The sequence below is a fragment of the Podarcis melisellensis genome (genome assembly GCF_964234715.1).
Source record: "Podarcis melisellensis genome assembly, chromosome: 10".
In the NCBI taxonomy this organism is placed as follows: Eukaryota; Metazoa; Chordata; class Lepidosauria; order Squamata; family Lacertidae; genus Podarcis; species Podarcis melisellensis.
In genome coordinates, this window is record NC_138542.1 from 1,679,319 (window position 1) to 1,706,367 (window position 27,049).

Below are 27,049 nucleotides of genomic sequence, written 5' to 3' on the forward strand. Positions count from 1 at the left end.
TCGCCGTGTCTATACACATGGAGAGAGAGGATCCTTTTGCTGCAATGCGAATTTGTCCGAAGGCGGCGGCGGGAAGGGAAGCCTGGAGGAGGCGCGGCGCGGGGGGGGGCGGGGGGCGGCGGCTTGGCTGGCTGGCTGGCTTCCCCGCCCGGCCATTTCCATAACAACCAAGCGCAGCCCAAAGTGCCGCCCAAACGCCGCGCTGCAAAGTTCCTTCGGGGCTGCGAGGGGGGGGGATCGAGGCCGAGGCGAAGGCGGACCTGGGAGGCGGGAGCTGGCCTGTCGCGGCTCGGCTCGCTTTCTGCTCGGGCGGCGGGAGGGCAGGCGAGGGAGAGCGGAAAGGCGGCGCGGAGGAGGAGGGGGAGAAGCGGCGGCGGCGGCGGCGGCAGCAGCAGCAGGAAGTGGGCGCGCGAGGCAGCAGCGGCGGCGGCGGCGAGCGGAGGAGCCGCCGAAGAGAAAGCAAAAGGCGCCCGGGCTGCTGCTGCTGCTGCTGGCCATGGCCCGCGAGAACGGCGAGGACGGCTCCTCGTGGAAGAAGCAAGCCGACGACATCAGCAAGATCTTCGAGTTCAAGGAGACCCTGGGCACGTAAGTGGCCGGCCAGGCAGGCGAGGGGACCAGGAGAGCGCTCCCTTCTCCCTTCTCCTCCCTCGGGGCAGAGTCCCTCCTCGCTCCCCGTCTAGGTGTGCCTGGGACCCCCGTCCCCGTCCAGGAGCCCCGGGGCCCTTCGGGCCGGCCCGGCAGGCAGAGCTGGCTCCCGTGCCGGGGCTCAGCGGCGAAGTCCGGGCTGAGCGCGAGCGAGCGAGCGAGCCAGGAGACGGGCGCTGCTGGGCACGGGATGGGCATGCGGACAGGGCACATGTGCTGCGGCATTGGGGGGCCGTGCTGGCAGGCGCGTGTTTCCGTTTTGAGAGGGCGCCGTGGACATCATTTGACACTTGGGCAGATCCCGGGTTTGCATGTCCGCGCATCCTTGGAGGCTGCTGCATTGTAGCCGTGCGAGAGGGAACTTGGGCTGGGCAGCTCTCTCTGGGGAACATAGTTCAGCCAGAGGGTATGAAGCAATGCAGTGCAGTATTTTAATGTTCACATTTGCAAATGCCAGTATATGAGAAGGCAGGTGTGCTGGTGAAAGTGTGCGCGCATGTGTACTCTGCTATTGAGATTTTTAAGGTCTTATGAATCCTTGAAAAGACGCTGTTCAAATATGCCGTGCTTTTGCATTGCGTAGATCACAAGCTACTTTGAAGCAGTGGCAATGATAACTGCCCTTTTCTTTTGGGGGCAAAATGCATGCTGTCCTATAGGAATCAGGAGAGTCAGTTGTACATATTAATAGCAATGGAATTTAAAAGGACAGCGTAAAGATGGTTTGACTTTTATGCTTTCTTCTAAAGCTGACTGCAGAGTCTATTCATAGAAAGAAGAGCAGAATAATCAGAGTGGATTGGCTGTGGGGTTTTCCCAGTTCATTGGTGTAGCTTAACTGTTGTTGCTAGAGTATGCCCCCCCCCTCTTTATTTATAGTGCTTGGATACACAGATCAGCAAAACAGATTTTTTTTTAAAAAAATTTTTTTGTCTGAATCAACATACTCAAATAGTTTAAAGGAACAAGGTGTGATAGGAAAATAGTTTTGAGTTTAGCAGTTGTTTTTTAAATAAGATGTTCTAGCTGCAGATGGCTGTGTATTGTAGGAAAGGTCAATAGACGGACTGCTATGTAGTTGTTGATTTTAGGTTTGTATACACATCTGGCTCTGCTGTAAGTGCAGCTGCATTTTTAATGCTATGCCTCTTTAGGATAGCTTAGGTGATAATTATGATAGCAGTATTAACTTGTACTACACTTGCTGCACCTTGCCCGTACAATAAAAACATCACACTAGCATTATCATGACATTTATGTTTCGCTGTATTTCATGGGGGAAGTTTGTTGAAAATGTTACTATCCTGATTTTCTGAACGTTAGTGCAGCAATTGGACATTTAACGTGGTTTACGCAGGTTGGTATTGATCAGGCATTCATAATAGGTAGCAAAACATATATTTCACTTTATGTGTGTGCTGCTCTATGGATATTAGCACTATTTTCTGTCCCTGGGTGTTTGCTAATAACTTGAACTATCAAGACTTTTATAATAGAAACAAGCCTTTTCTTGTAATGTAATAATTAATATTAGCTAAACTGTGTGGGAGAACACAGAGTCGTCATAAGAGACTCATTTAAGAAGCAGTATAGCAATTATAAAATTTTACCTCTATGCCTATTTAGAAATGCACTCCGCACGAGTTTGGATGCTTGAGATGGTGTAAAAGGTATTTGACTTTGGGGACAATTCCAGCGCTGCCACTGACTAGAATGCCTATCAGTAAATACTGCAGAGTGGCGTCATCTTGCCCTGAAGGTGATGCATTGATTCAAATGGTTTCCTGTAGCTTGTGCCAAAGAAAATAATTACGTTTACTACTAGATCACTTGTGCCATTAACTTTTAATTGGTTAGTGTTGTAATTTATGATCTATGACCACAAAGCTATATTTAACTATATAGTTGTCAACTTGGAGGTTTTGTGGTTTTCTTTATTATAAAACACCTGGACTTAATTTTATGCATGGAAGTTAGGACCAGGAAAAGTTTGGTTAAGAATACAACAGGGTTGCCAACATTTTCGAAAATTTCTATTTTAAGCCATTTTCTTATGCCCTGGGTTGTGTGCACTCGTAAAAAAACCCAAAACCAAATTCTGCTCAACACAATCTAACTGCTGTATCAAGGAAAACTGGATTCTGTGACTTGTATAACTTACGCAATTTAAACTTAATCCAACCATCTCGTCCTCTGTCGTCCCCTTCTCCTTGTGTCCTCCATCTTTCCCAACATCAGGGCCTTTTCCAGGGAGTCTTCTTTTCTCATGAGGTGGCCAAAGTATTGGAGCCTCAGCTTCAGGATCTGTCCTTCCAGTGAGCACTCAGGGCTGATTTCCTTCAGAATGGATAGGCTTGATCTTCTTGCAGTCCATGGGACTCTCCAGAGTCTCCTCCAGCACCATAATTCAAAAGCATCCATTCTTTGGCGATCAGCCTTCCTTATGGTCCAGCTCTCACTTCCATACATCACTACTGGGAAAACCATAGCTTTAACTATATGGACCTTTGTTGGCAAGCTGATGTCTCTGCTTTTTAAGATGCTGCCTAGGTTTGTCATTGCTTTTCTCCCAAGAAGCAGGCGTCTTTTAACTTCGTGGCTGCTGTCACCATCTGCAGTGATCATGGAGCCTAAGAAAGTAAAATCTCTCACTGCCTCCATTTCTTCCCCTTCTATTTGCCAGGAGGTGATAAGACCAGTGGCCATGATCTTCGTTTTTTTGATGTTGAGCTTCAAACCATATTTTGCGCTCTCCTCTTTCACCCTCTTTAAAAGGTTCTTTAATTCCTCCTCACTTTCTGCCATCAAGGTTGTGTCATCTACATATCTGAGGTTGTTGATATTTCTTCTGGCAATCTTAATTCCGGCTTGGAATTCATCCAGCCCAGCCCTGCACAGCATAGTTTATAGCTTCTCTGAGTTATTCAAGCCCCTTTGCCACGGCAAGGCAGCGATCCATGAAGGGGCTTACCTAGAAGTAAGCCCCATTTAATTCTGTGGGATTTACTTCTGAGTAGACATGGTTGGGATTGCACTGTAAGATAGCAATCCCATGCATATTCAGCCCGGATGTGCTTCTGAATAAATATGCATAGCTCTAAAAGCCTGGCTTAGCATTATGGTCCAAACCAGAGGTTGTGGTTTGTTTCACACCAGACAAACCATGATGATAAGTCAAGGTTTGTTCTTGTCTTGTTGGTAACAGTTTGTTTGAACAAAGCAAACCATGATCCCTTGGTTGGATGTAATACTAACCTAGGATTTTGGCTAATTTCCTTTGCATGCTAGCAGAGAGCAGCCAAACTGCCCAGACAGGTAGGTGCACGGTAAATCATCAATGATAGCATACCATGGCATGAGAAGCGAGCCATTGTCTACCTTTCCCATCTTTATTAATTTTCCAAAATGCTTATGGAATGGGTCAAGTCTGTGTTATTTTGTTCATGTAGTCCTGAGTCATAAGCAGTGTAAAGCTGGATTGATTTACAGTCAGCTGGAATGGTGACTTCATTCTTATGCAGTCATGTAAGCTACATGGAAAATATTGAATTCCTTGGAGCAGCGGCGGAGGAAGCCACTCGGGCATCTAGGGATGGGGCGAGCCTCCCATATGCAGAGCCTCTGGAGTCTGCCTGCCTCCTCCCACTCAGCCGCCCTGCAGCTCGGGGGGAGGCAGTGAGCAGACAGTTTGGGCAGCGCAGAGCCAACCAAGCCACTGTGTCTCCCAGGAGAGACATTGCAGGCCCCGTGGTGAGTGCTGCCTGGCATTTTGTCACACCCACAGTGGTGACACCCGGGGCGGACCACCCCCACCGCCCCCTTCCTCCACCCCTGCCTTGGAGACCTGAACACTTACGTTCTGCTTCCAATTCTCCTGGCTCATATAGAGGAGATAGATAGGCTTTTAAGTGAAAAATAACATGTGTCAGGCCTAGGAGGATGGTTTGATTGAATGCTTTTCAACTTGTGGTACTTGTAAAACCTGGCATACTCTGAAGTACCACTGGCTGAAAAGCACTGGTCACGGGAGCTGCTGTAGACATTGTGAGGAAAATGAGCCATGAATGAGTGAGTGAGGCTGAAATTTCATTGGCTTTTGCTGTTCTAAAAGGGCCCTTAGGTTACCAAGACATGCATTTGTGCACAGTGTGTAGCTTGGGCCTGAATGAGAGTATGTGTGTGCCAGAAGCAGCAAAGGTTCCCTGATGTTTCTGCCCATACAACCACTTGAAGCTGGATCTTTTACATCAGGGATGGGGAACCTGTTGTTAAAATACAGCTACAATAATCCCTGACCATTGGCCATGCTGGCCAGAGTCGAACAACATCTGGAGGGCTACAAGTCTTTCAGTTCTGATGTCTATTTTTGCTTAGAAAAGTAAGTGCTATTTAATTCAGAGGTTTAGTCCCAAGTAAATATGCAGAGGATTGAAGCCTTGTTGCATACACTTACTTAGGAGTAAGTTCTAGTGAACTTTCAGCCTAATGTTATGCAGAGCTGCACATGCCTAAGCCCACTGACGTAAAAATTCACAAAACAAGTTCCACTACCAAAAAAACTCTATTTGTCATATATTCTGTCATCGTAGCCAATACCAGTATTGATTTCTGACTGCTTATAGCTTCTGATAGGAGAATGCCAAACTGAAATAATTATATATTCTAATCTTGTTTCTGCTGCACCTTTTAAAAGGCTTTGAGCATGTATGTTTTATAGTAGCTACTTTTATAGAATTTACGAGTAGCTAAAAGCTTTGTCCGTTGTTCCTTGGTCATGTCTATGAGGCAACTAGAAATTAATGCAAATTATTTTGGATAACTCTGGTAATTTTGTTGGTTCAACTACCATGACATAATTTTATAATTTAATTTTGCCCCGATACTGAAACTGAACCATATTCTGCACTGACATGTGTTAGTGAGTGTTGATCATATGACTCATAGGTTTTTGTTTGTTGAAGCATGCATCCTAACATTAGCTTCTTATGCTACCAGTTCATCATTGTAGGGCACAACTGGGACCACGGGAATCATAGAATCATAGAGTTGGAAGAGACCACAAGGGCCATAGAGTCCAACCCCCTGCCAAGCAGGAAACACCATCAGAGCACTCCTGACATATGGTTGTCAAGCCTCTGCTTAAAGACCTCCAAAGAAGGAGACTCCACCACACTCCTTGGCAGCAAATTCCACTGTCAAACAGCTCTTACTGTCAGGAAGTTCTTCCTAATGTTTAGGTGGAATCTTCTTTCTTGTCGTTTGGATCCATTGCTCCGTGTCCGCTTCTCTGGAGCAGCAGAAAACAACCTTTCTCCCTCCTCTATGTGACATCCTTTTATATATTTGAACATGGCTATCATATCACCCCTTAACCTCCTCTTCTCCAGGCTAAACATGCCCAGCTCCCTTAGCTGTTCCTCATAAGGCATCGTTTCCAGGCCTTTGACCATTTTGGTTGCCCTCCTCTGGACACGTTCCAGTTTGTCAGTGTCCTTCTTGAACTGTGGTGCCCAGAACTGGACACAGTACTCCAGGTGAGGTCTGACCAGAGCAGAATACAGTGGCACTATTACTTCCCTTGATCTAGATGCTATACTCCTATTGATGCAGCCCAGAATTGCATTGGCTTTTTTAGCTGCCGTGTCACACTATTGGCTCATGTCAAGTTTGTGGTCAACCAAGACTCCTAGATCCTTTTCACATGTACTGCTCTCAAGCCAGGTGTCACCCATCTTGTATTTGTGCCTCTCATTTTTTTTGCCCAAGTGCAATACTTTACATTTCTCCCTGTTAAAATTCATCTTGTTTGTTTTGGCCCAGTTCTCTAATCTGTCAAGGTCGTTTTGAAGTGTGATCCTGTCCTCTGGGGTGTTAGCCACCCCTCCCAGTTTGGTGTCATCTGCAAATTTGATCAGGATGCCCTTGAGTCCATCATCCAAGTCGTTGATAAAGATGTTGAATAAGACCGGGCCCAAGACAGAACCCTGTGGCACCCCACTAGTCACTCTTCTCCAGGATGAAGAGGAACCATTGATGAGCACCCTTTGGGTTCAGTCAGTCAGCCAGTTACAAATCCACTGAGTGGTAGCATAGTCAAGACCGCATTTTACCAGCTTCTTTACAAGAATATCATGGGGCACCTTGTCAAATGCCTTGCTGAAATCAAGGTAGGCTACATCCACTCCATTCCCTTCATCTACCAGGGTTGTAATTCTGTCAAAAAACGAGATCAGGTTCGTCTGACATGACTTATTTTTCAGAAATCCATGCTGACTATTGGTGATCACAGCATTCCTTTCTAGGTGCTCACAGACTGTTTGCTTAATGATCTGCTCCAGAATCTTCCCTGGTATTGATGTCAGACTGACTGGGCGGTAATTCTTTGGGTCCTCTCTTTTTCCCTTTTTGAAAATAGGGACAACATTTGCCCTCCTCCAGTCTGCCGGGACTTCGCCTGTTCTCCAGGAATTCACAAAGATGACTGCCAGTGGTCATCTTTGAAGGGTTGGGAGGAAGCGTTGAAATAATATTTCTTCTGGTTCCTAGGATGGGGCAAAACTAGGCTTTATTTCACCCGGGTCCAAGACCCAGTTTGCCCCCCAACACATTCGCATGCACACACACACAAGCTGGGAGCCTCAATGGCACCCCTCTGGGGTTTTTATCTGGGGCAGAAGCCCTGGCTATCCCCCCCCCCCGTAGCTACGGCTCTGCCTAGGATCTAATAGCACACTTTTTTAAACTAGTCTTGTGGAAAGCTGGGATAATATTTACATTTCTGGCTCTCACATGCGAGTCTGGTTGACGAGGTGTCTGCAGTTTTCCCAACAATGATGGCAAGTGCCCCAGAGACAGGCAAGTTTATGACAGAACAGTGCTTTTTCATGCGTGTCCCATGGCAACCCCGATGCCCCATTCAGGAAATGGTGCCCCCTTTAGACCATGACACTTGTTTCTGACCACCATCAATTCCTAGCAGTGTTTTCCCCCTGGGTGAACTCAAGGGAGTGCAGGGCTGGCCTCTTTCCCCACCAAATGTTAAAAGTGTGGCATTCACTATAACAACTTCATGGTGAGTACCAGAACTTTTTGGCTGAGGAGGGGAAAGCACCAAAGGAGCGCTGGAAATAGTGTGTGCGCATGCGCAGAGGTGCTCCTCCAACCCGGAAGAGCGCGTGTGTGCACACACTCTGGCCCATCCTCCGATGGACGGAGTGTCAACCGGCCCATCCTCCGATTAAGGTTGCCGACCTCTGAGTTAGCCAACTGTTGCATCCTCTTGAAAATCTTCAAGGCCTTCTTCAATTTCAAACTGACACAAACATGTTTTGGCAGTGGTTTTTATTTTTTATTTTGTACTAAGCTTACATATTGCAAGGGAGCTTAAGCAAGATGCTCACCAGATAGACATTGAAAAGTAGAGTCTATACATTTCTCTCTCTCTCTCTCTCTCTCTCTCTCTCTCTCTCTCTCTCTGTTCTTGCATTCCATTGTATCTATTATCTTCTCATAATTAATAATGTAATCCCTATTTTATAACTTACATAGAATGTATTTATTTTAAACATTTCAAGGCCATGCTCACTTACATTAACAATCATAAACTGCAATAGCACAGCTCAATAAAACCCTCTCGTTTAAAACAATTGTCTAAAACAATTCACAGGCCAGCAGCACATCATAATAAGCTAGAACTTTAAAAAATGATTGACATAATAACCAAAGAAAATTAAAGGAATTACAGGCCCCTGCAGAGTATATGCTTTCTCAGTTAGGATGTATGAACATCATGGTAGTATATTTTAAAACACATTTTGATTACAGTTATATTACTCAGAAACAGAGCAAAGATATATGTTTGCTAATTATTATTACTGTTGTAATGTTGTTAAAAGGTAAAGGTACCCCTGCTTGTACGGGCCAGTCGTGTCCAACTCTAGGGTTGTGCGCCCATCTCGCTTAAGAGGCCGGGAGCCAGTGCTGTCCGAAGACACTTCCAGGTCACATGGCCAGCATGACGAAGCTGCTCTGGCGAGCCAGCGCAGCACATGGAAACGCCGTTTACCTTCCCGCTATAAAGCTGTACCTATTTATCTACTTGTACTTGGGGGGGCTTTCGAACTGCTAGGTGGGCAGGAGCCGGGACCGAGCGACGGGAGCTCACCCCACCACGGGGATTCGAACCGCCGACCATACGATCGGCAAGCCCTAGGCACTGAGGTTTTACCCACAGCGCCACCCGCGTCCCTTTGTAATGTTATTAATTGTTGCTTTTACCGTATCATTGATGCACAAATCAGTCTGCAAAGCGATAAACATGACAGATGCAGCTCAGGAGATTCTTTTCAAGTCTCACTTGCTTCATTAAGCTGTTGCGAATAATAACTTTTCAGTTCATGCTTGTTTTCATACTCTTGAAAATGAGTGTAAAATTAGGTCCTATTAAGTAGGTCCTCTTAAGTGTTGACTATGACTCTTGGATATGTGAACACCATTACTGGTGGTAAGTTGAGAACCATATTATCTAAGTTTGTACCAACCAGGCAAGCCCAAATGAAACAATTATGATCTTTTGCTTATACATCATTTTCAAGGACAGTGGTAGCAGTGTAAACATGCCCCAGATCCACAGCTCTGTGGTGTGTTCTGTGTCATACAAATAAATGCCCAAAGCCAGTGATTTTTTCTAGGAAAAATGGTGTAGGTACTGCGGACTGTTGAGTACAGCCAGAAAAAAACCACTGATCCCAAGGTTTGGGACACCAACTGTGCAAATGATGGTGCCTATTTTCAAAAGGAGAGTCCAGGGAGCATGTCAGTTGCTGGGTCAAGGTCACAGCCGATGCCTAGCCTTGTATCGTAGGGTCTGCTGTGGCTTATAATCTTGTAACCTGTAGCCTGCTGTATGCTGGAACACTATATTGATTTTTGGAATAAACCATTTAAACCTAATAACTGTGACAATAGCTCAAGCCCTGAGTCTGAAAGTGGGAGCTGGAACAATATGTGCTTTTTGCCTTCTTCAAAAGGATGGTTTTATTCTTATGCATTTCTGTGCAAATTTAATCAGTCAGTTGAATGATAATTGACAATGCAATCATTCATGTGCTTACTCAGAAGTAATTTCTACTGTGTTCAGCGGGGCTTTCTCTGGAAAAGTGTGCATAGATTTGCAGTCTGAGACTCGTACAAGTTTTGTTCTCGTTCCCTTCTCACACGCCACTCGCCCTCATGGGACAGGGAGCACTGCAGTGTGGCCCTGTCCTGCCATGCAGGGGCATACATGATTATTCAGGCAGGGCTGATCACGTGGCTCATTTCAACAGACTTCTCACTCCCCTCTCCAAGATTGCTACCATAGAAACACTTTCAATTGGCCAGTAATGTAAAGGGAAGATGTAACAGCTGAATAGAGATTCTGACTAGCTTGTTCTCACTATCATTTCTGTCCATTCTCCTAGGAGTGGAAAAACCTTGATTATATTAGGAAATATGTGTGCATTTGAAAACCAAGGAAAATGTCATTATATTTGAAGTGGGAAATTTATTTAGAATGCAGTGCTGTGCTGGTGGGGGGGAGTTAAATGTTTCTGAGGGTGCAGTGGCTTGGATCTAAAAGCTACTTTCAGCTGTGCTGTGGGCCATTTGTCCTTTTCCACTTCTCTATGTGCAGCCCCCCTCCCCGAAGAGCTGCTTTGGAGGATCCCTTCACACACACCCCGGAGCCAGTGTTGGCCGGGGAAGCAGAGATGAGAAAGGTATCCCTCCTCTGCTGCAAGAGGGGCACCTGCCTTTGGATCCAAACCTTTATATTCACAGTGAAGTTATGAACTACAAAATGTGTTCTTCCCTTCTACTTTAGACAAAATAGTTTTTGAGTAGAAAAGTAAAAGAACTCTAAGTAGCCTCTATCTCTGAGAGGCTTAAAGCATAGCTGTCAAGTGTCCCTTATTTGAAGGGACAGTCTCTTATTCCAGCGCCATGTCCCACCGCTGTCCCTTATTGAAGGATGTCCCTTAAATGATGTCCCTTAAATTTCAAAGGAAGCAGCTCCTCTCCCTCCCTCCCTGCCGGCCAGGGAGGAGGGAGGCTCCAACTGTGTTGCTCACCCAATAAGAAGTCTAAGAACGACTGGGGTGGAGCTTGCATGCCTTGTGTGTGGCCAGTTAATGCAAGCTGAGGGGTTTTTTGAATGCTGGACGCTATTTTGTTGCACGTGCTGCTGCAAACTTTGCAGTGCAAAGCCAGGCCGGGGAGCCATCTTAAGTTGAGGCTTCATAGGCCTTGTGGTGCATGTGATTCAGATTCTATTCAGTTGAACCTCTGGTTACAAAGTTGGTTGGACAGTGTTCTCGAAGCTACCCAGCATGAGTTTGACCAGACTGCAGGAGGACAGGAAGAGTGGAGTGCCTGGAACAGGTGAGGCTGCAGGTCCCTTATTTTGGCTGCTGGTCCCTTATTTTCAAATCTGTAAGTTGACAGCTATGGCTTAAAGCAGTTTTCACACATCTTTAACATCCTCTTTACTGTTTGTGGCTTTCCTGATCAACTGACTTGAACATAAGCCAACATCTACTGCTGTGTTTGCTTGGTGCTGCTGTTGTGGTTTCTTTTTAATTATAGCCTAGGGAAAGTGATGCTCCTTTGATGGATTTAGTGAGGTGGTGAATATGATATGAAGCACTCTTGTTCATGTATTTACATCTGTGAACTTTTCTCCAGGGTAGGGAAGAACCAGACACTTGCCTTTTTGTTGCACAGGTGTGGTGCCAGCCAGGTAGGGTGGTTGCTGGCCTAATAGTAGTTTCTAGTAATTAGCACCTTTCTGAAGAGCAGAGCCATTGGCCTGGACACCTGCTATGGTTGCCCAGGGCAACCCCAAGATTCCCTTGGGGAGCTGGCAGTTCAACCCCCATTTACCCCTGCAATTGATTTGGCTCAGTGCCTCCAGCACCTGCAATGACAGGACTGCGCCAGAAGTGAAGAAAAAACACACAATTAAAGTGCATCTACTATCATTACTATGAAGAAGGCAAAACTCTGCAAAGCAAAGACCGGTTGCAAATGCTGCAACAAGGACATTGACACATGAATCGGGGTGATGGCAATGGGCAAGCTCTACTAGCAGACTAGAGGAGAAAGGTTCCCTCTCAGGTCCACCCCACCCCAAAGCCAGTTGCTTCAGCCTGGTGGTTCCAAGGATCTGTCTCTCCTTCTGCCATGCAGCGTGGCTGAATGGCAACCAAAACAGCCCATCGGCCAACCCCAGAAAACAAGAGGGGAAGACTCCAGATGCGTCTTAGACTGCTCCCCCAACCAATGGGTTCAAAGGAGGATATCAGTAAGTGGGAAACCGGGGGATTTTGCTAAATTGTACCTTACTTGAGACTTCATTATATCAGATGGCTGCAGTGCATTTTTAAGCTTCACCCTCCTGTGGTAATAATTGTTCCATTGCTGAGACAATCATTCTTGGTAGGACTCCTGGGGTTCTTTGCTTTGTCTTGTGAATAATGTCTTCATTATGCATACAAACCAGAAAGCAAAGCAAGTTAAGATATCAAGCTTTTATGTAAACAGACCAAATTATGTTAAGATGAAGTAAATACAGTAACAGAGGAGAGAGAAGGGCTGCATGAATTTTCCATTACATGATCAGTTCATTCTTGCTATTAAAATGCCGCTTCTGAAGGTTTCTTTTTCTGTTTCTTTTTGAGTAAGACTATTGTTGCTCAGTATAGCCAATAAGACAAAGAAGAAAAGCCACTGAAATATCTCAAATTTGTACATAAATAATTCAACATTTCAGTAGTTGAGACAAAATCAACACCATCACTCAAAAGCTTTACAAAACTAGTTCAAAGTATGAGGTGAACCAAAATGTTAATGTTCTTTCCATAAAATACTTTCAAATCCATGTGGGTTTGCTCTATTTCCCACCACCATCAGAGTTCAGCTGGCTAGGACATGATGCAGGGCCTTCTCATTTGTGGCACCTGGAGTATGGCATTCCCTACCATGGGAGGCCTGATTTCTTCCCTTCTCCCCCTTTAAAGGATTTTCAAAGAATTGTGAAGACTTTTTTGATTCATCAATATTTATTCTAATTTTGTTCCCTTCCTGCTGGAAGAGCAACACCAAAACGAATGAGTAGGAAGCTTACAAGCAATGTCACCTTCTAGACAGAGGCAGGTGGTGGCTGGTATGGCAGTGACCCATTTGCTGCAAAGGGGAGGCTCCCGTGCTGGAGAGGCACCCAAGGGAGCCCTGGTCGCAGTAACTTCTACCCTCTCAGCCTGGTACATCAGCTGCAGGAATGGCAGGACATCGCTTTGGTCACTCATGCTCTGGCCATCTCCATACTTGACTATTGCAATGCACTTCATGTGGGGCTGCCTCTGAAGATGGTTTGGAAATACCAATAGTGCAAAATGCAGCAGCCAGGATGCCAGCCGGGGTCAGATGCTACTTTTGTGCCGGCTGCATCTGCTACTGCACCTGTGTATGTTCCAGTTTGCAATCTAAGATCTGCATCTGAGGTCCTACTTGTGTGCCTGCTAGTGAAATTGGTTAGGTTGGTGAGCACATGAAAGAGGACCTCCTTGGTGGTGGTCCTGCAATTGTGGAACTCTTTGTTCATTCAGTTCTGGCATTCAAGAAGCCCTTTAAAATCCCATTTTTGCTATTGCCTTAGGATAATTTTGGTTAGGTTCAGTTTCTATCTGTGTATTGTTTTATGAGGTCTTGGTGCTAAGACGTGAGTATTCTAAAACTCAAATAAGTAAACTGACTTGTTGATGTTATGTATTTATTTACACGCCACCTTTTCCCCTGACAGGGATTCAAGGTGGCTTACAGATAAAAATAAAAACAGCTAAAAATGTAGGGGGGAAATCATTAAAACCAATGAAACACTGATAGAATTAAAACTATATGCATATACTAACAATAAAAACAGCACAATGTCAATCCCCTCATTATCAGCAGTCGGTTGGCAGGAATAAGAGGTGGGTGGCATAAAAGCTCAGCAACATGGATTTGGTGCAACTAAGGTTTGGGTGTGGAACTGGACAAAATGTGTAAAGCCCTACACATACACTTAGTATTTATAGAATGCTTTAAAAGTTCAAGGCACTTTGCATGAATAGTTTGTAACCTACACCAGTGTTTTTCAACCTTTTTTGGGCAAAGGCACACTTGTTTCATGAAAAAAAATCACGAGGCACACCACCATTAGAAAATGTTAAAAAAATTTAACTCTGTCCCTATATTGACTATATATAAAGTAATTCTCTTGAATAGGAATCAAATAAACAAAAAGAAAGTACAGTGGTACCTCGCAAGACGAATGCCTCGCAAGACAAAAAACTCGCTAGACGAAAGGTTTTTCCGTTTTCGATTTGCCTCGCAAGACGAATTTCCCCTATGGGCTTGCTTCGCAAGACGAAAACGTCTCGCGACGTCTAAAAACAAATACATGTTTTGTTTATAAAGTTAATTTATTTTCCCTTCAGTTTTTGAACTGCTCTTTACAGTATGTGTGACTTTAAAGAGCAGTTAATAAACTGTTGTTGTACCAAATTTGGCTTTGTTTAGATCTTTTTTGACCATAGGAACGCATTAATTGATTTTCAATGCATTCCTATGGGATTTCGTGCTTCGCAAGACGAAAAATTCGCTAGACGACAAAAATTGTGGAACGAATTAATTTCGTCTTGCGGGGCACCACTGTATTTTATAATTACTTTATTATGAAATAGCAAGTAAACAGAAATATGAAAAATTATAAAATACTTTATTTTTAAATCTTTCGAATTTTTCAATTTTTCCCACGGCACACCAGGCAACACCCCGCGGCACACTAGTGTGCCATGGAACAGTGGTTGAAAAACACTGACCTACACAGCAGCCCTGTAAGTTAGGCCAGTGGCGGAGCTTCATGCTCTGGCACCAGGGGCGGAGAGCAGGGGGGGGCGGGGCGTGACATGCTGCCTGCAGGGGCGGGGGGCGCATTCTGGGGGCGGGGCGGCAGCCGCGATGGAACCCCACTGGGATTGTGCTGCCGGGGGCTGGGGGCTCCCCCGCCCCCCTCTTCCTCCGCCAGTGAGTTAGGCCCTTATCCCTTGATTGCAGGTGGGGAGGAAAGCTAAGACTGAGCGAGAAGAGTGCCCAAGGTGAGTTTGTGGCAGCAGCAGGAGTTGAACCAAGGACTTCCTCATGGAGAGCTTTGTCCGGCCCTCTTCAAGCACCCTCACTTCCCATTCCTTTCATGAGTTTGAGGTAATATCTGAAGAAGGCTGCTTCTCTGAGCCACCATGGTATACCAGGGAGCTCTCAGATATAGAGAGGTTCACACAGATGGCTGAACTTGCTATTCACATCTATTTATTTATTTTAAGAATTTTCATACCACTTAATAATGCCATTTCTGAGCAAAGTATAATAGGGATACAGGAAAACTACCAAAGAGATATAGCACAACATCAGTTAAACTAAGACATTAAATAAGAAAAACATGTGCTGGGATTTTTAAATGAAGTCTTCACCAAGTGCCAGAAGTTCAACAGGGAGGGGACCTGTCTCCTCTTAGCAAAGGTTTGAACGCACTTGGATACCAGCTGTGTGTCTGGCCACTAACAGTGATTTCTATGAAAAGCTCAATAATTGAGCAGGGATATAAGCATCAAGTAGTCCTTAAGATATATTGGACCCAAGTTGTTAAGGGCCTTGTAAATTAATATAAGAGCCTTGAACCTGGTGTGCAGCACATGAGCACCCAGTTCAAGCATTTAAGCACTGTGTTATGTGCTGGCATTAGCTTCTCCCAACCTACAGTCCTAACTGCAGCATTTTGCACCAGCTGAAGCTTCTGGACCATGTGCAATGGGAGCCCCACAAATTGCAGTAGTAGACTTGAGGTTACCACAGCCTGAATCACCATGGCCAGGCTGCCCCTGTCCCAGAATGGGCAGTGTTGGTGTACCAGACATAGCTGTTCAAAGATACTCCTAGTCACTGAGGCTATTTGAGCCTGTAGTGACAAAGATGGATCTAGGAGCACCCCCAATCTTTCCACCCGTTCCTTCAGAGGGAGTACAACCCCCTCCAGAACAAGCAACTGGCCAGTCTTCCAGACATGGGAAACAACTACCACCAGTTCCTCGATCTTCCCAAGGTTCAAGCACAGTTTATTGGCCCTCATCCAGTCTACCACTGTGCCCAGGCAATATTCCAGACCCAGATGTTATGGAGAAACAGAGCTGTGTGTCATCAGCATGACACTTTGCTCCGAATCTCATCATGACAGCTCCCAACAGCTCAATAGAGATTTAATTTTATTTTTAAAAAAATTATATTTATTAAGTTTTCCAGTTTAACAATCCAGTAAAGGCCACATTAAAGACATTTCAAATTATAAAATAATCAAACAGTCCAAATATTAAGCCAAATCATAAAACTTTGTTTGACTTCCCATGCTCTGAGGTCGGAGGATTGCCATCATCTCTCATTTGGACTGCTTTCTTAATTAGTCCAGGTGGTTCCCATAAATCAATCTGATGTTAATGCTTCGTTCATTTTAACAGCCTCTGAGCCTCTGAGTTCGTCCAGCAAGCGAGTTATATCAAAACAGTATATTTCTGTGTGGGTGTTTATTTTCTTCCGTGTCTTTCACTTTCACTTCTTCCTGCCAGTAGTTATCCAATACAACATGTCCCAAAATGGAGGAAATCTGGCTTTCTGCCAGATTTTCCAGCAGATATCCAAACCACTTCGTTTCATCTCATACCAGAACAGATAAGCCTGAACTTTGGCTGGAAGCCTCAATTCCCATCTTCCGATCTTAACAGTCCATCAGAATTAATTGCAAATTCGTAAATCTTTCCCACACACAGATAGGTAGCCGTGTTGGTCTGCCGTAGTCAAAACAAAAAAAATTCCTTCCAGTAGCACCTTAATGACCAAGTAAGTTAGTTCTTGGTATGAGCTATAGAAGGGTCTGGTGACTTCTGTTTCAGTGTATCTGAAGAAGTGTGCATGCACACGAAAGCTCATACCAAGAACTAACTTAGTTGGTCTTTAAGGTGCTACTGGAAGGAATTTTTTTTCTTTCCCACACAGTTAATAATTAGATCAAAATTATGTGAATATTACAGTACAGTACAGTTTCGCTTGTGTATATAATCAATTCAGACTTTCCAGGGGGATTTGCCAAGTAAAGTAGCAAACACGCAGTATATAAAAAAGAAACAAAGGAGGCTTGCCCCCTTCCGTTCTGACATGCCAGTTCCATAGTCTCTCTTCCACTCGAATCCTTTAGCTCCTCAATGGGTGAATCAGTTCGCAGAGTAGTTTATCTCCCCTTACTCAGAACATGTCTGTTAATTAAGTCTGAATTACCATCTTAAAAAACAGGAGTTTGTTGGCTCATGGCTGCGACTTTGGAGAGTTGCCTAAGAGATGCACAGTGTTTTCCACCCAGCACCCCCTGGCCCTTCATTCCTACCAGCCCTGGGTGGGGGGTTGATTACTCCCATCTCATCCTCAAAATATCCTATGTGAATTGTAATCAACAGCCTCCGCCATGTCAAGCTAAACCGGAAGTGCTCGATATAGATTTTAAACAGCATTCAAGACAAGTTCATGCGCTGCAACACACCATAATGCAAGGACCATGTGACTGAAACACAATTTCCCATATATATATATATATATATATATATATATATATATATATATATGCAGGTTTTGGTGTCCTCGGGTGTCTTCCCGTGTAAAAGTTGGGGTGTCTAGGCGACGTTTCGACGAGGTCTCACTCGTCATCTTCAGGCTGGTGCTTTCGGCTTCTTGTTACTGGAACAGAGCAGGATCTCAGTGTTTGAGTTCCTATAAATACTGTTGAGGGGGTGTGGTGTATAGCCTCCAATGTTCTGGGCAGAGAGGAAGTTCCCAGGCTAGTGTGCCTTTTCTTCTTTTGTTCCTTAATTACTTGAGGGATATCTTGAGTGATTTCTTGAGTGATATCCTGAGTACCACTTAGGTGGGTCATTAGGTGTGGATTAGTTGCTAAAGTCTTTGTGTCTTGACCTCTTGAACTTTGTGAAGAGTTTTTCTGAGAAGATGGCTGTACTGCACTTAGTTGTGCTCTGGCTTGGCTTCGTGTATAGGGGCGAGCTGTGGTTTTGTGGCCTGTGTCAGCCAGATCTGTGTAGGGATTGCAGGGGGGTGCAGCATCCGGAGGTGCCACCATGGTTTGGCTACTGGATGGTGTCTGTAATTTATCTGTGGAGAGGGTCTGGGTTTGGGTCTGGTGTGGTTGATTGGTGATAGCGTTCTGTGTGCCTCTGGATCTGGTGTCAGTTTTTGTGGGGAGGGCTAATTTCCAGATGTCTGGCAAGCGGGATGTGTCGTCACGCTTGTTCATGTTGTGAGGGTGTTTCTCTATCTCGATGGCTTCCATGATTATTCTCTTGTGGTGATGTTCCATGTTAAAGAGCAATTTGGAATCTGCAAAATTAATTTCGTGTCCTGTTTCTTTCATGTGTTGGAAAAGAGAGGAAGTTTTTTCTTCTTTTTTGACGGCATTCTTGTGTTCTGCGATACGTGCATTTATTCGTCTGTTTGTTTGTCCAATGTACGTGGCTGGGCAGACTTTGCAGGGTATTTCATAGACCCCTTGGTTTTCCAACTGGATTTTGTCCTTGGAAAAAACTTCCATCTTCTCAGAAAAACTCTTCACAAAGTTCAAGAGGTCAAGACACAAAGACTTTAGCAACTAATCCACACCTAATGACCCACCTAAGTGGTACTCAGGATATCACTCAAGAAATCACTCAAGATATCCCTCAAGTAATTAAGGAACAAAAGAAGAAAAGGCACACTAGCCTGGGAACTTCCTCTCTGCCCAGAACATTGGAGGCTATACACCACACCCCCTCAACAGTATTTATAGGAACTCAAACACTGAGATCCTGCTCTGTTCCAGTAACAAGAAGCCGAAAGCACCAGCCTGAAGATGACGAGTGAGACCTCGTCGAAACGTCGTCTAGACACCCCAACTTTTACACGGGAAGACACCCGAGGACACCAAAACCTGCATTCCTGTACCCGTGAAAATCTACGAAAGCAAATATATATATATATATATATATATATATATATATATATATATATATATATATATATATATATATATATATATATATTTTCTCTGGATACAACCTGCTGGTAGTAATGTAGCCACTGCAAAGCAGTGCCCCTGCTACCCATCCTGAAGAGCTGGCCCAGAAGGGTTCCATGCTCAATCATATTAAAAGATGTGATTGTAGGACTTTTTCTTTTTCCTTATTATGTCATCAAAGCGTCAAATCTCTGCAAGTTATTATTCTCATCCTATACTGTGTGCTGTAAGGAGGAGATTGCTTTTTAATGAAGTTGTGTAAAGATACGCCAAGGCTCTTCAAGATGAAAAAATACCATGTCGTGCAACTGTAATTTTGAAGCGCTGGCCATTAATTTTAATTAACTAGCCCCCATATTTATGTCATCATAAACTGTACTGAACAGCAATTCTCTTGCTGAAAGCTATACAAAGGCTCTATCATATAAACACAAATGATAGGAACTTGGAAGAGAGCAGGAATAGTAGATAGACTGTTTAGAAGGACAAAGTGGATCTTACATACCATCACCATGTATCTAATGCTCTCTATTTAATGACCCAGAGTATAACACGAAGTTTTATGCACTTCACATAATCCCATTTGCTGCTATCGTGGCTATCGGCACAATCCCATATATATTTTTGCTTAGTTCTGTGTTCAGTTGAGCTTACTCTCTTGTAGATAAGTTTAAGATTGCCATCTTAATGAATTAATTTTGAGTACTATTCTCTCCCCCACCCCCAATTCAGTTCATTCTGTGGAATCAATGGAGCTCTTTGCTGGATTTCTACATGTCGTTAACATAAAATCAGAAATACTTCTGATTTTCACCAGCTGCAATATAGACTAGCACTGGAATAGCCAGCATGATGCTGTTCAGATGTTGTGAACTGCAGCTGCTCACCAGCATAGCCAATGGTCAGGGATGATGGGAGTTATAGTCCACAACATCTGGAGAGCACCACATTGCCTACCTAACTTGGCAGTTCCCTTTGTCTCACGGCTCAGACGTAGGGACATAGGAAGCTGCCCTTTAATGAGTTGGATCCACTGGTTTATCAAGCTCAGTGTTGTCCACAATGTTGTCTCCTGTACTGAAACAGTCCAGGTTTCCCTGAATGGCCATGAAGAGATGCTTGGTAAATAGTTATATCCTGCTGGATAACTTAAGTAGTGGGACAGTTTCCCTAATTGTCAGTGAAGCTGACCATGTCTGTGTTTATCATAAAATAGCTGGCGATGATAAATCTTCCAGTTTCAAGCTTGCATCAGCATGGCTTTCCTGCTTGCTTTTGCTTCTTCCAAGGACTGCCTCTCTGAAGGATCTGCCTGCAGCACTGCTTTCCTATATTCTGTCAAAATGACAGAATTCTGCTAACGCTTTGTGAGAGAAGTCTGGATGAAGAGGGAGGAAGGTCAAAGCAATTCCAGTGCAATTCCACTAGTGTGCACTTCATTTACTACTCACATATTATGCTTGAACATTTCTCCTTTATACTGTCACCTCCTGTGCTTTTATAACACTAACAAGTTCACTTAGTAATCAAGTGTGACACTAAGTTTTATTTCCAAAATAAAGTTTGCTTATATCTAAAGCAGAATGCCCATAAAAATAAAATGTGAAAGACAGTCATCTTCTCCTTTGGTATTTCTATGGTCTGATCTACAAATGCATATTGTTTCCTTGATGTCTGTAGCATTAAATGATAAGTAGCATGTATGACTTGCTCATTACAGATATAATACCACATATATAATATTAATTTAAAAGGGAGTCATCCCAAATAATATGGCTCAGTTCAGATGTCATGAACCTAAGTCTCTAAAATGTAGTTTGAAGGTTTTGGAATGTTCCATATGCACTTCCTCCCCATTTATCCTCTCCTTTTGTGTACAGCTTTCCTCTTTCTGTGTTTAGTTAATTTATCTATCTGTGTACCATTTTTATAGACTATTTAATGGGCAAATAAACAATGTATCATAAAGACACTGCAGTCTCCACTTTGCCTCATTCCCAAAAGGAAACATGGACCCTTGGCTGAGCCCTGGAACTCTTGGCATCTCCGCACCACTTGGAGATTGGGGAGGCAGGCAGCAATATTTTCAGCATCGACAGAGTCAGTTTAAACTTTCAGCTGCCAGGCATAAGGTGTGGAGAAAACAACCAATGAACTTGCATGTTTTTAGGGAGCCAATTGTCCATATTTTGGGTTCTTACAGATGGTTGACAAACATCTGCTTTAATTCTTGCAATTCCCAGTTTGGGTGAAAAGGCAGGACATTTATTGAGCCCTTGGGCCCCCACATACATAGCTGAGAACAAAGAAGTGCATGGCAACTGTTAAATCTGACACATCTCTATCATTGTGTCTTAAGCAATTACTCAACTCATTCTCTCATTTGACAAGGGAACCGTGACAAAATCAAAAACTAATTTGCAGAGCAGATAATATAAATACTCTATTTCATTTCCACTGAGTGTCACTTTAATAAAAACCTGACACTTTTAATCACTGGCAATCACAGTTGAATCATTTACTTTCAGTAATATTGCTCATATAAGTCTTATAACAGAGAATAATGCTCTCATTACTAACCCTTTTGTCATTTATCTGTCCCTAGCCAAACGATAATGCAGTTTGGTCCTGAATGAAAGCTGGTTGATTTATTTCTTCAGTACCCATGGTTTCCATTTCACCCCCTGATGTATTGGTTTTCGCCCTTTTCTATAAAATATTTTCCTCCCTTTATATTCCGCAAAGTTCTGGGGAGTGTTCTAGGCAGCACATATCCTGCATGAATGACTGAGTGTGCCCTAGAACACACCCAGTTCTAGGTTGTATGGGATAGTTGTATGGGATCTATAGTTGGCATTTGTGTAGCACTTTAGAGTGTTTCACAGACATTATCCTGTAATGGTGAAAAGACAAAAATCCTATAAGGCAGGTGAATGTTATTTTCCCTGTATGACAGATGGGGTGGGTGCTGAGGTTGAGAGACAGAGAGAGACTAGGTTGCCTAAGGCCTTCTAGTTACCCCTTCACAATAGAGGTGACAAAGGTCTGTATAGCTAAAGCGATGGTTTTCCCAGTAGTGATGTATAGAAGTGAGAGCTGGACCATAAAGAAGGCTGATTGCCAAAGAATAGATGCTTTTGAATTATGGTGCTGGAGGAGACTCTTGAGAGTCCCATGGACTGCAAGAAGATCAAACCTCTCCATTCTGAAGGAAATCAGCCCTGAGTGCTCACTGGAAGGACAGATTGTGAAGCTGAGGCTCCAAGACTTTGGCCCCCTCATGAGAAGAGAAGACTCCCTGGAAAAGACCCTGATGTTGGGAAAGATGGAGGGCACAAGGAGAAGGGGAAGACAGAGGACGAGATAGTTGGATAGTGTTCTCAAAGCTACCAACATGAGTTTGACCAAACTGTGGGAGGCAATGGAAGACAGGAGTGTCTGGCGTGCTCTGGTCCAGGGGGTCACAAAGAGTCGGACACGACTAAACAACAACAACAGAGGTGACATTTGAACCTGAGGCACTTTATACTGTATGCGTTATAACATTGTGACATGAGATGGCGTTGTGGAGTCCTGTTTTTCACCAATGGGATTTCCCTGTATGAAGTTTACAGTGTGTTTAACTGAATCACTTATTTGATGGGTCTAGATCCAGCCCAGATATCGTAACTAATTCTCAACACAATCTTACTTAGGAGGCATACAAGATAGCAGATGGGTAAGCTGAGCTTGTAGGCAAGTTTGCCCATCATTACAGAGTTTCTGACTGAGGAGACCATGAAAGGCTTTGGGGGAACCCCAAGTTTCCCTGGGACACAACTGGATTTTTTTTGCTCTGGTGTGTTATTTATCGTTTTCTAGGTGAAACCTAATAACTAATTTTGGAAGAACAACTATGCCAGCCTGTTGTAACAAATAAAGACAGAGCATCAAGCAAAACCTTAAAGGCTATCTAATGTATTGCTGTTTGAGCTTTCAAAGGGAGAGCCTATTCCAATATGGCGTAATGTTACCAGATTTCCCCCCCAAGAATTCGGGGACACTTTTTTTTTGAAAAAAAAATTAAGAAGTAGTATCTTCTCTTTTGTGGTCTCTGTCATCTGGGCCCTGGCCGACTCTCTTGGAGCGTTAGCCACCATGGAGTAGGCTCGGGTCGGACACGTGTCCTTGCCCTCCCGGTGCTCTCCTCCTCAGTGGCAGCAGCAGCAGCGACGCGGCAAGGTTGGGGCTCCCCTCTTTTTTCTCCTTCCTCTTTCTCTCTCTTCCTTCTCCTCTTCTTCTCCCTGCATCAGCTCTGGGGTTTTCCTGGCCCCGGAGCACCGCTGGGCAGTCAGCCAGGTAGCTGGGTGCTCTCACTCCCGACTTGATTTGGGTCACAGGGGGAGGGTGTCAGCAGTTCCCCCAATTGATGCACCGGGCATCCACAATTCCCCCTTGGCAGTGGCAGCAGCAGCGGCAGCGGCAGTCTCAGCAGTCCGGAGCCAGCTTGGTAGCGCAGTTGGCTCTGGCTGGCTTCAGGAGCTGCTCGCTGCTGTTGCGCCCGCCATTTTGCCTCACCGGAAGTCCCCTTATGATGTGTTGTGTGCTGTTGAACCAATCACATAATATTCATTCCCTACTAATAAATCTACAACACCTAAAATATAAATCCGGGGACATTAAATGAAATCCGGGGACATTCCAGGGACAGACTTTGTCCGGGGACAGATCTGTAAATCCGTCCCCAGGAAACATGGACATCTGGTAACCATAAATATGGGTACATGGGCCTCCACAGGAAGAATGAACTTGCCTGCAAAAAATTCATGCTGCAATGCATTAATTAGTCTTTAAAAGTACCCCACTACTCTTCCAAGAAAATGTAAAGAGCTGCACAGAATTAGACCAATAGTACAGTCTCACAATGGCGTGTCACACAGCAGATGCTTCTGAAGCTTCCCACGTGGGACACAGCATCACTCTTTTTCTTCAAAGTGCTGATCACGGCCATGGAAAGCTGGTAAGAGGCCCAGGCCAGATGGAAATGTATGCCCCATTTCAGTAATCTTTACCAAAGGGTCCATCTTTGCCTGTACGTACTGGGAGACTTGGAGTAAGCAACCTCAAAATCGCATGCCCATGCCCACCTGCTCCCCACTCTCTTCTGGCCTGGGGCTGATTCACATATTCATGTTCACTAGTTGATTTGTGACTTGACTCATAGCTAACTGCAGTCCAATGAGAAGTTTTAATATCAGGTGATATGAAACTTTTGGCTTGAGATGGCTCATTCACACCTGAAAGTGTTCTCTTGATGCTACAATTAACAAGTGAGGAACATGGAAAGCATTCTCAAGGTCAGTGGTTTTCAAACTTTTTTCTCTGGGCCATATTTCCAGAATAAAAATTTATTGATAAAAAATAGATTGGGGAATTTTTTTTGAGAGATGTATGGTGAAGTTGAAATATTTAATTAGATAAAAATAATTGTTGAGTGGAAACTCCTTGGGTATTTTTGCATGAAAAAGAGCCAATGTTTTGAATTATTTTTATGTATAGCTGACAGATGAATAATCGGAAGCCCTACCTCCTTTTCTCCCCTTTTTCTTTCTTCTTCCTTTGTTTTTGTTTTTATTTAGATTTGTTTTTTCATATTTTTGTATTAAAGGAAATATACTTTGTAGTTGAACTTTGCATTTCTTTTAAGCTTTAATTTATTTATTTTTAAAAAGGAAAACAAAAAGAAACAACCCAGCAGTGCTTGATTTATAACATAGAACACAACTATTTTGTCATATGATCATGGGGCACCCAGAAGGTATAAAGCAATGCAGCTACATGAGAAAATGAATAATTCCCAAAATATAATATTGATTGTCCGTGAATCTTCCCACCACACCTGCCACCCCTTTTGAGAGCCACTGCCTCCGTGAAAAGGAAGTAAGTGGAGAAAACACAGGGAAATTAAAGTTGCTCCCTCTCGCTGCTTCTCAGGCCCCCTTTCCTCTTTGCCCCTTGTCCTTCTCACCTCTCTCAGTCCTGGAATGGGCCTCCTTGAAGTGCTATATTGAAATACTATGCCTTTTGTTAAGTGGCTCAGAACTGTGTTAAGTTTGAACAGTTTCACAGGTTGAGGGGAAGCAAAGTGGATCAAGCGGCAGTGTTTCAATCCCTTTTGGCTACTGGAAGTAATTTTGTAAAGTGAAAGAGAAAAACTCATTCTGTGAAAAGGTCTTCAGTTTTTCAAGCTGTCAGTCATTTTGACTAGTGCTGGCAAAGAACTTTTAGGATGAGGAAAAAAGCAGTGTGAATTCGGTGAGGTAAGTATTTGTGTGCTGCTAGGAAATCACTCTGCCATGGCAACCAGTTTGCTTCAGGTCAGATCAGCTGCAAATGTGTAGGTGTTAGTTGTCTTTACTTGTTCTTTTCTGTAACAGACTCCAGAATCCACACCCCATATGCTTTTGGCTGCAGCAGTGTTTAAAATACTCCTATCAACAAGTAACCTATCAAACAACTTTTCATCCCCCCTCAGATACTTTATCTGTTCTCTACTAGTCTCTACAGGTATCCAACCGCTCCTCCTATCATCCAGCACTAAAAACAGCTCTCAAGACATACGTTTTGGCAGCTCAGGTGTTTGTGTTACTCAGTTATCAGTGCAAGCGCAAAGCATTATTTAATATATGCTCCAAAGCTTCTGTTTTATTTCAGTAGGGAATTTTTAATTCTTGCTTTACCGCTTTGGTTTTATTACATTTTTATCCCATATTTCTTCTAGGGGGCTCAATGTGGAATACCCATTTCATCTTCACTACAACCCTGAGCGGTTGATGAGACTGAGGTGCTCACCCAGCAAAGTGAGCTTCATTGTTGAGTTGAGATTTGAACTCAGGTCTCCCAAGCTGAGTTGCATCTTAAACTCAGGCCCAACACCCTAAGCACCACTGACTTACTAGTTGGGTAGGGACTCTACATTTCCTTGGATTCCCCCTCCCCCTGCAAAACCCCCAAACCTCCTCAGAATTGGAAACCTCACGGTTGAGGCAAAGCTGCTCTGTGAGAGATCTGACCACAGGGCCAAATCTTTGTTTTTCCCAATGTTTTTCTTGCCATAGGGTAGAGCAGGAACACTGCCCCTCTTCTTCCCTGTTTCTATAATGTAGCATATTACAGAATGACTTAAAGGCACAGTGTATGTGACTGTTCCTTCTCAGGAAACAGCTGAGCGTTGGGAGATTGCATGAATTCAGCTGAATACCCGTCTTGGGTATGTGGCACAGGGGTATATGTCTGGAGAAGTAGAGGAGTACACCAAAGGAAGAGGAGCGTGTGTGTAAGAAAGTGAACCAGCCCCTTGTTTAGTTGCCCATAGACTTGTGGCAATGCCTAGTCCCCAGCCATTGTTTCTGGGGCACAGTGAGGCTCAGCTGTCTTGCCTCTACAGAGGCAAAGGAAGTGTTGTTGTTGTTGTTGTAACCTGTGCCTGGTGGGGCTTTTGCTTTTTCACCAAGGAGCAGCAGCGGGTGCAGGGCATGTGCGCACGTGTGTTTGTAGCCACCCCTCCCACGCAGCCCATGACTGTGATGCTGCACAGCCTGCAGGCGCAAGAGGCAATCAGTCCCAAGTCTCTTGAAGAGTGTCTCTGGTGGCTACTGTTGTTAAATGTACACCTGTCAGTGGTGATTGCATTTGTGAACTCCTGGATCTGTGACTGAGCTCCAGGTTCCATTTTCCTCAGATGTAAGTAGTTTGCTCAGTTTGCTTTCCTCTATCTTTATTTACCTACTTAATTTATCTCATAGCAGAAATGCTCTGGGGAGCCAGTGTGGGGTAGTGATTAGCATGTCAGACTAGGACCTGGGAGATCAGGGTTCAAATCCCCATTCAGTCATGAAGCTTACTGGGTGGCCTTGGGCCAGTCGCAGCCTCTCTAGCTACCTTTTTACCTAATGTAGTGTTGGAAGGGGCACCAAGGGTCATCTAGTCCAACTCCCTGTAATGCCTAATCCCTTTCCTGATACAGCTCAGGCACATGCATCCTCTGCTGGCTGAAAAACCAGCCAAGAGGCTCATGTTTGTACTTAAACAGAGGTAGCTGCCAGCAGGCCTGATGGTTCTCTGCCTTTGAGTCAGGCCCACTGCTAAGATATGGGGATTTAGCCCTGGTATTCTGATGCACCTTCTCTTGAAAGAATAGCAATGCAACTGACCATATAGGCAAGTGTAGGGGGCAGAATCTGT

General features: G+C 44.2%; 1 protein-coding gene across 1 annotated transcript in view; it reads left to right on the forward strand.

Moving 5' to 3' along the window:
• The first annotated feature begins 441 nt into the window (after positions 1-441).
• The window catches only part of CAMK1D (calcium/calmodulin dependent protein kinase ID), a 203,884-nt gene continuing 177,276 nt past the window's right edge, over positions 442-27,049 (forward strand). Inside the window, exon 1 of the mRNA XM_081927849.1 lies at positions 442-588. Coding sequence (XP_081783975.1) covers positions 497-588 — 92 coding nt within the window. The 5' untranslated portion in view covers positions 442-496. The remainder of the gene's footprint in view (positions 589-27,049) is intronic.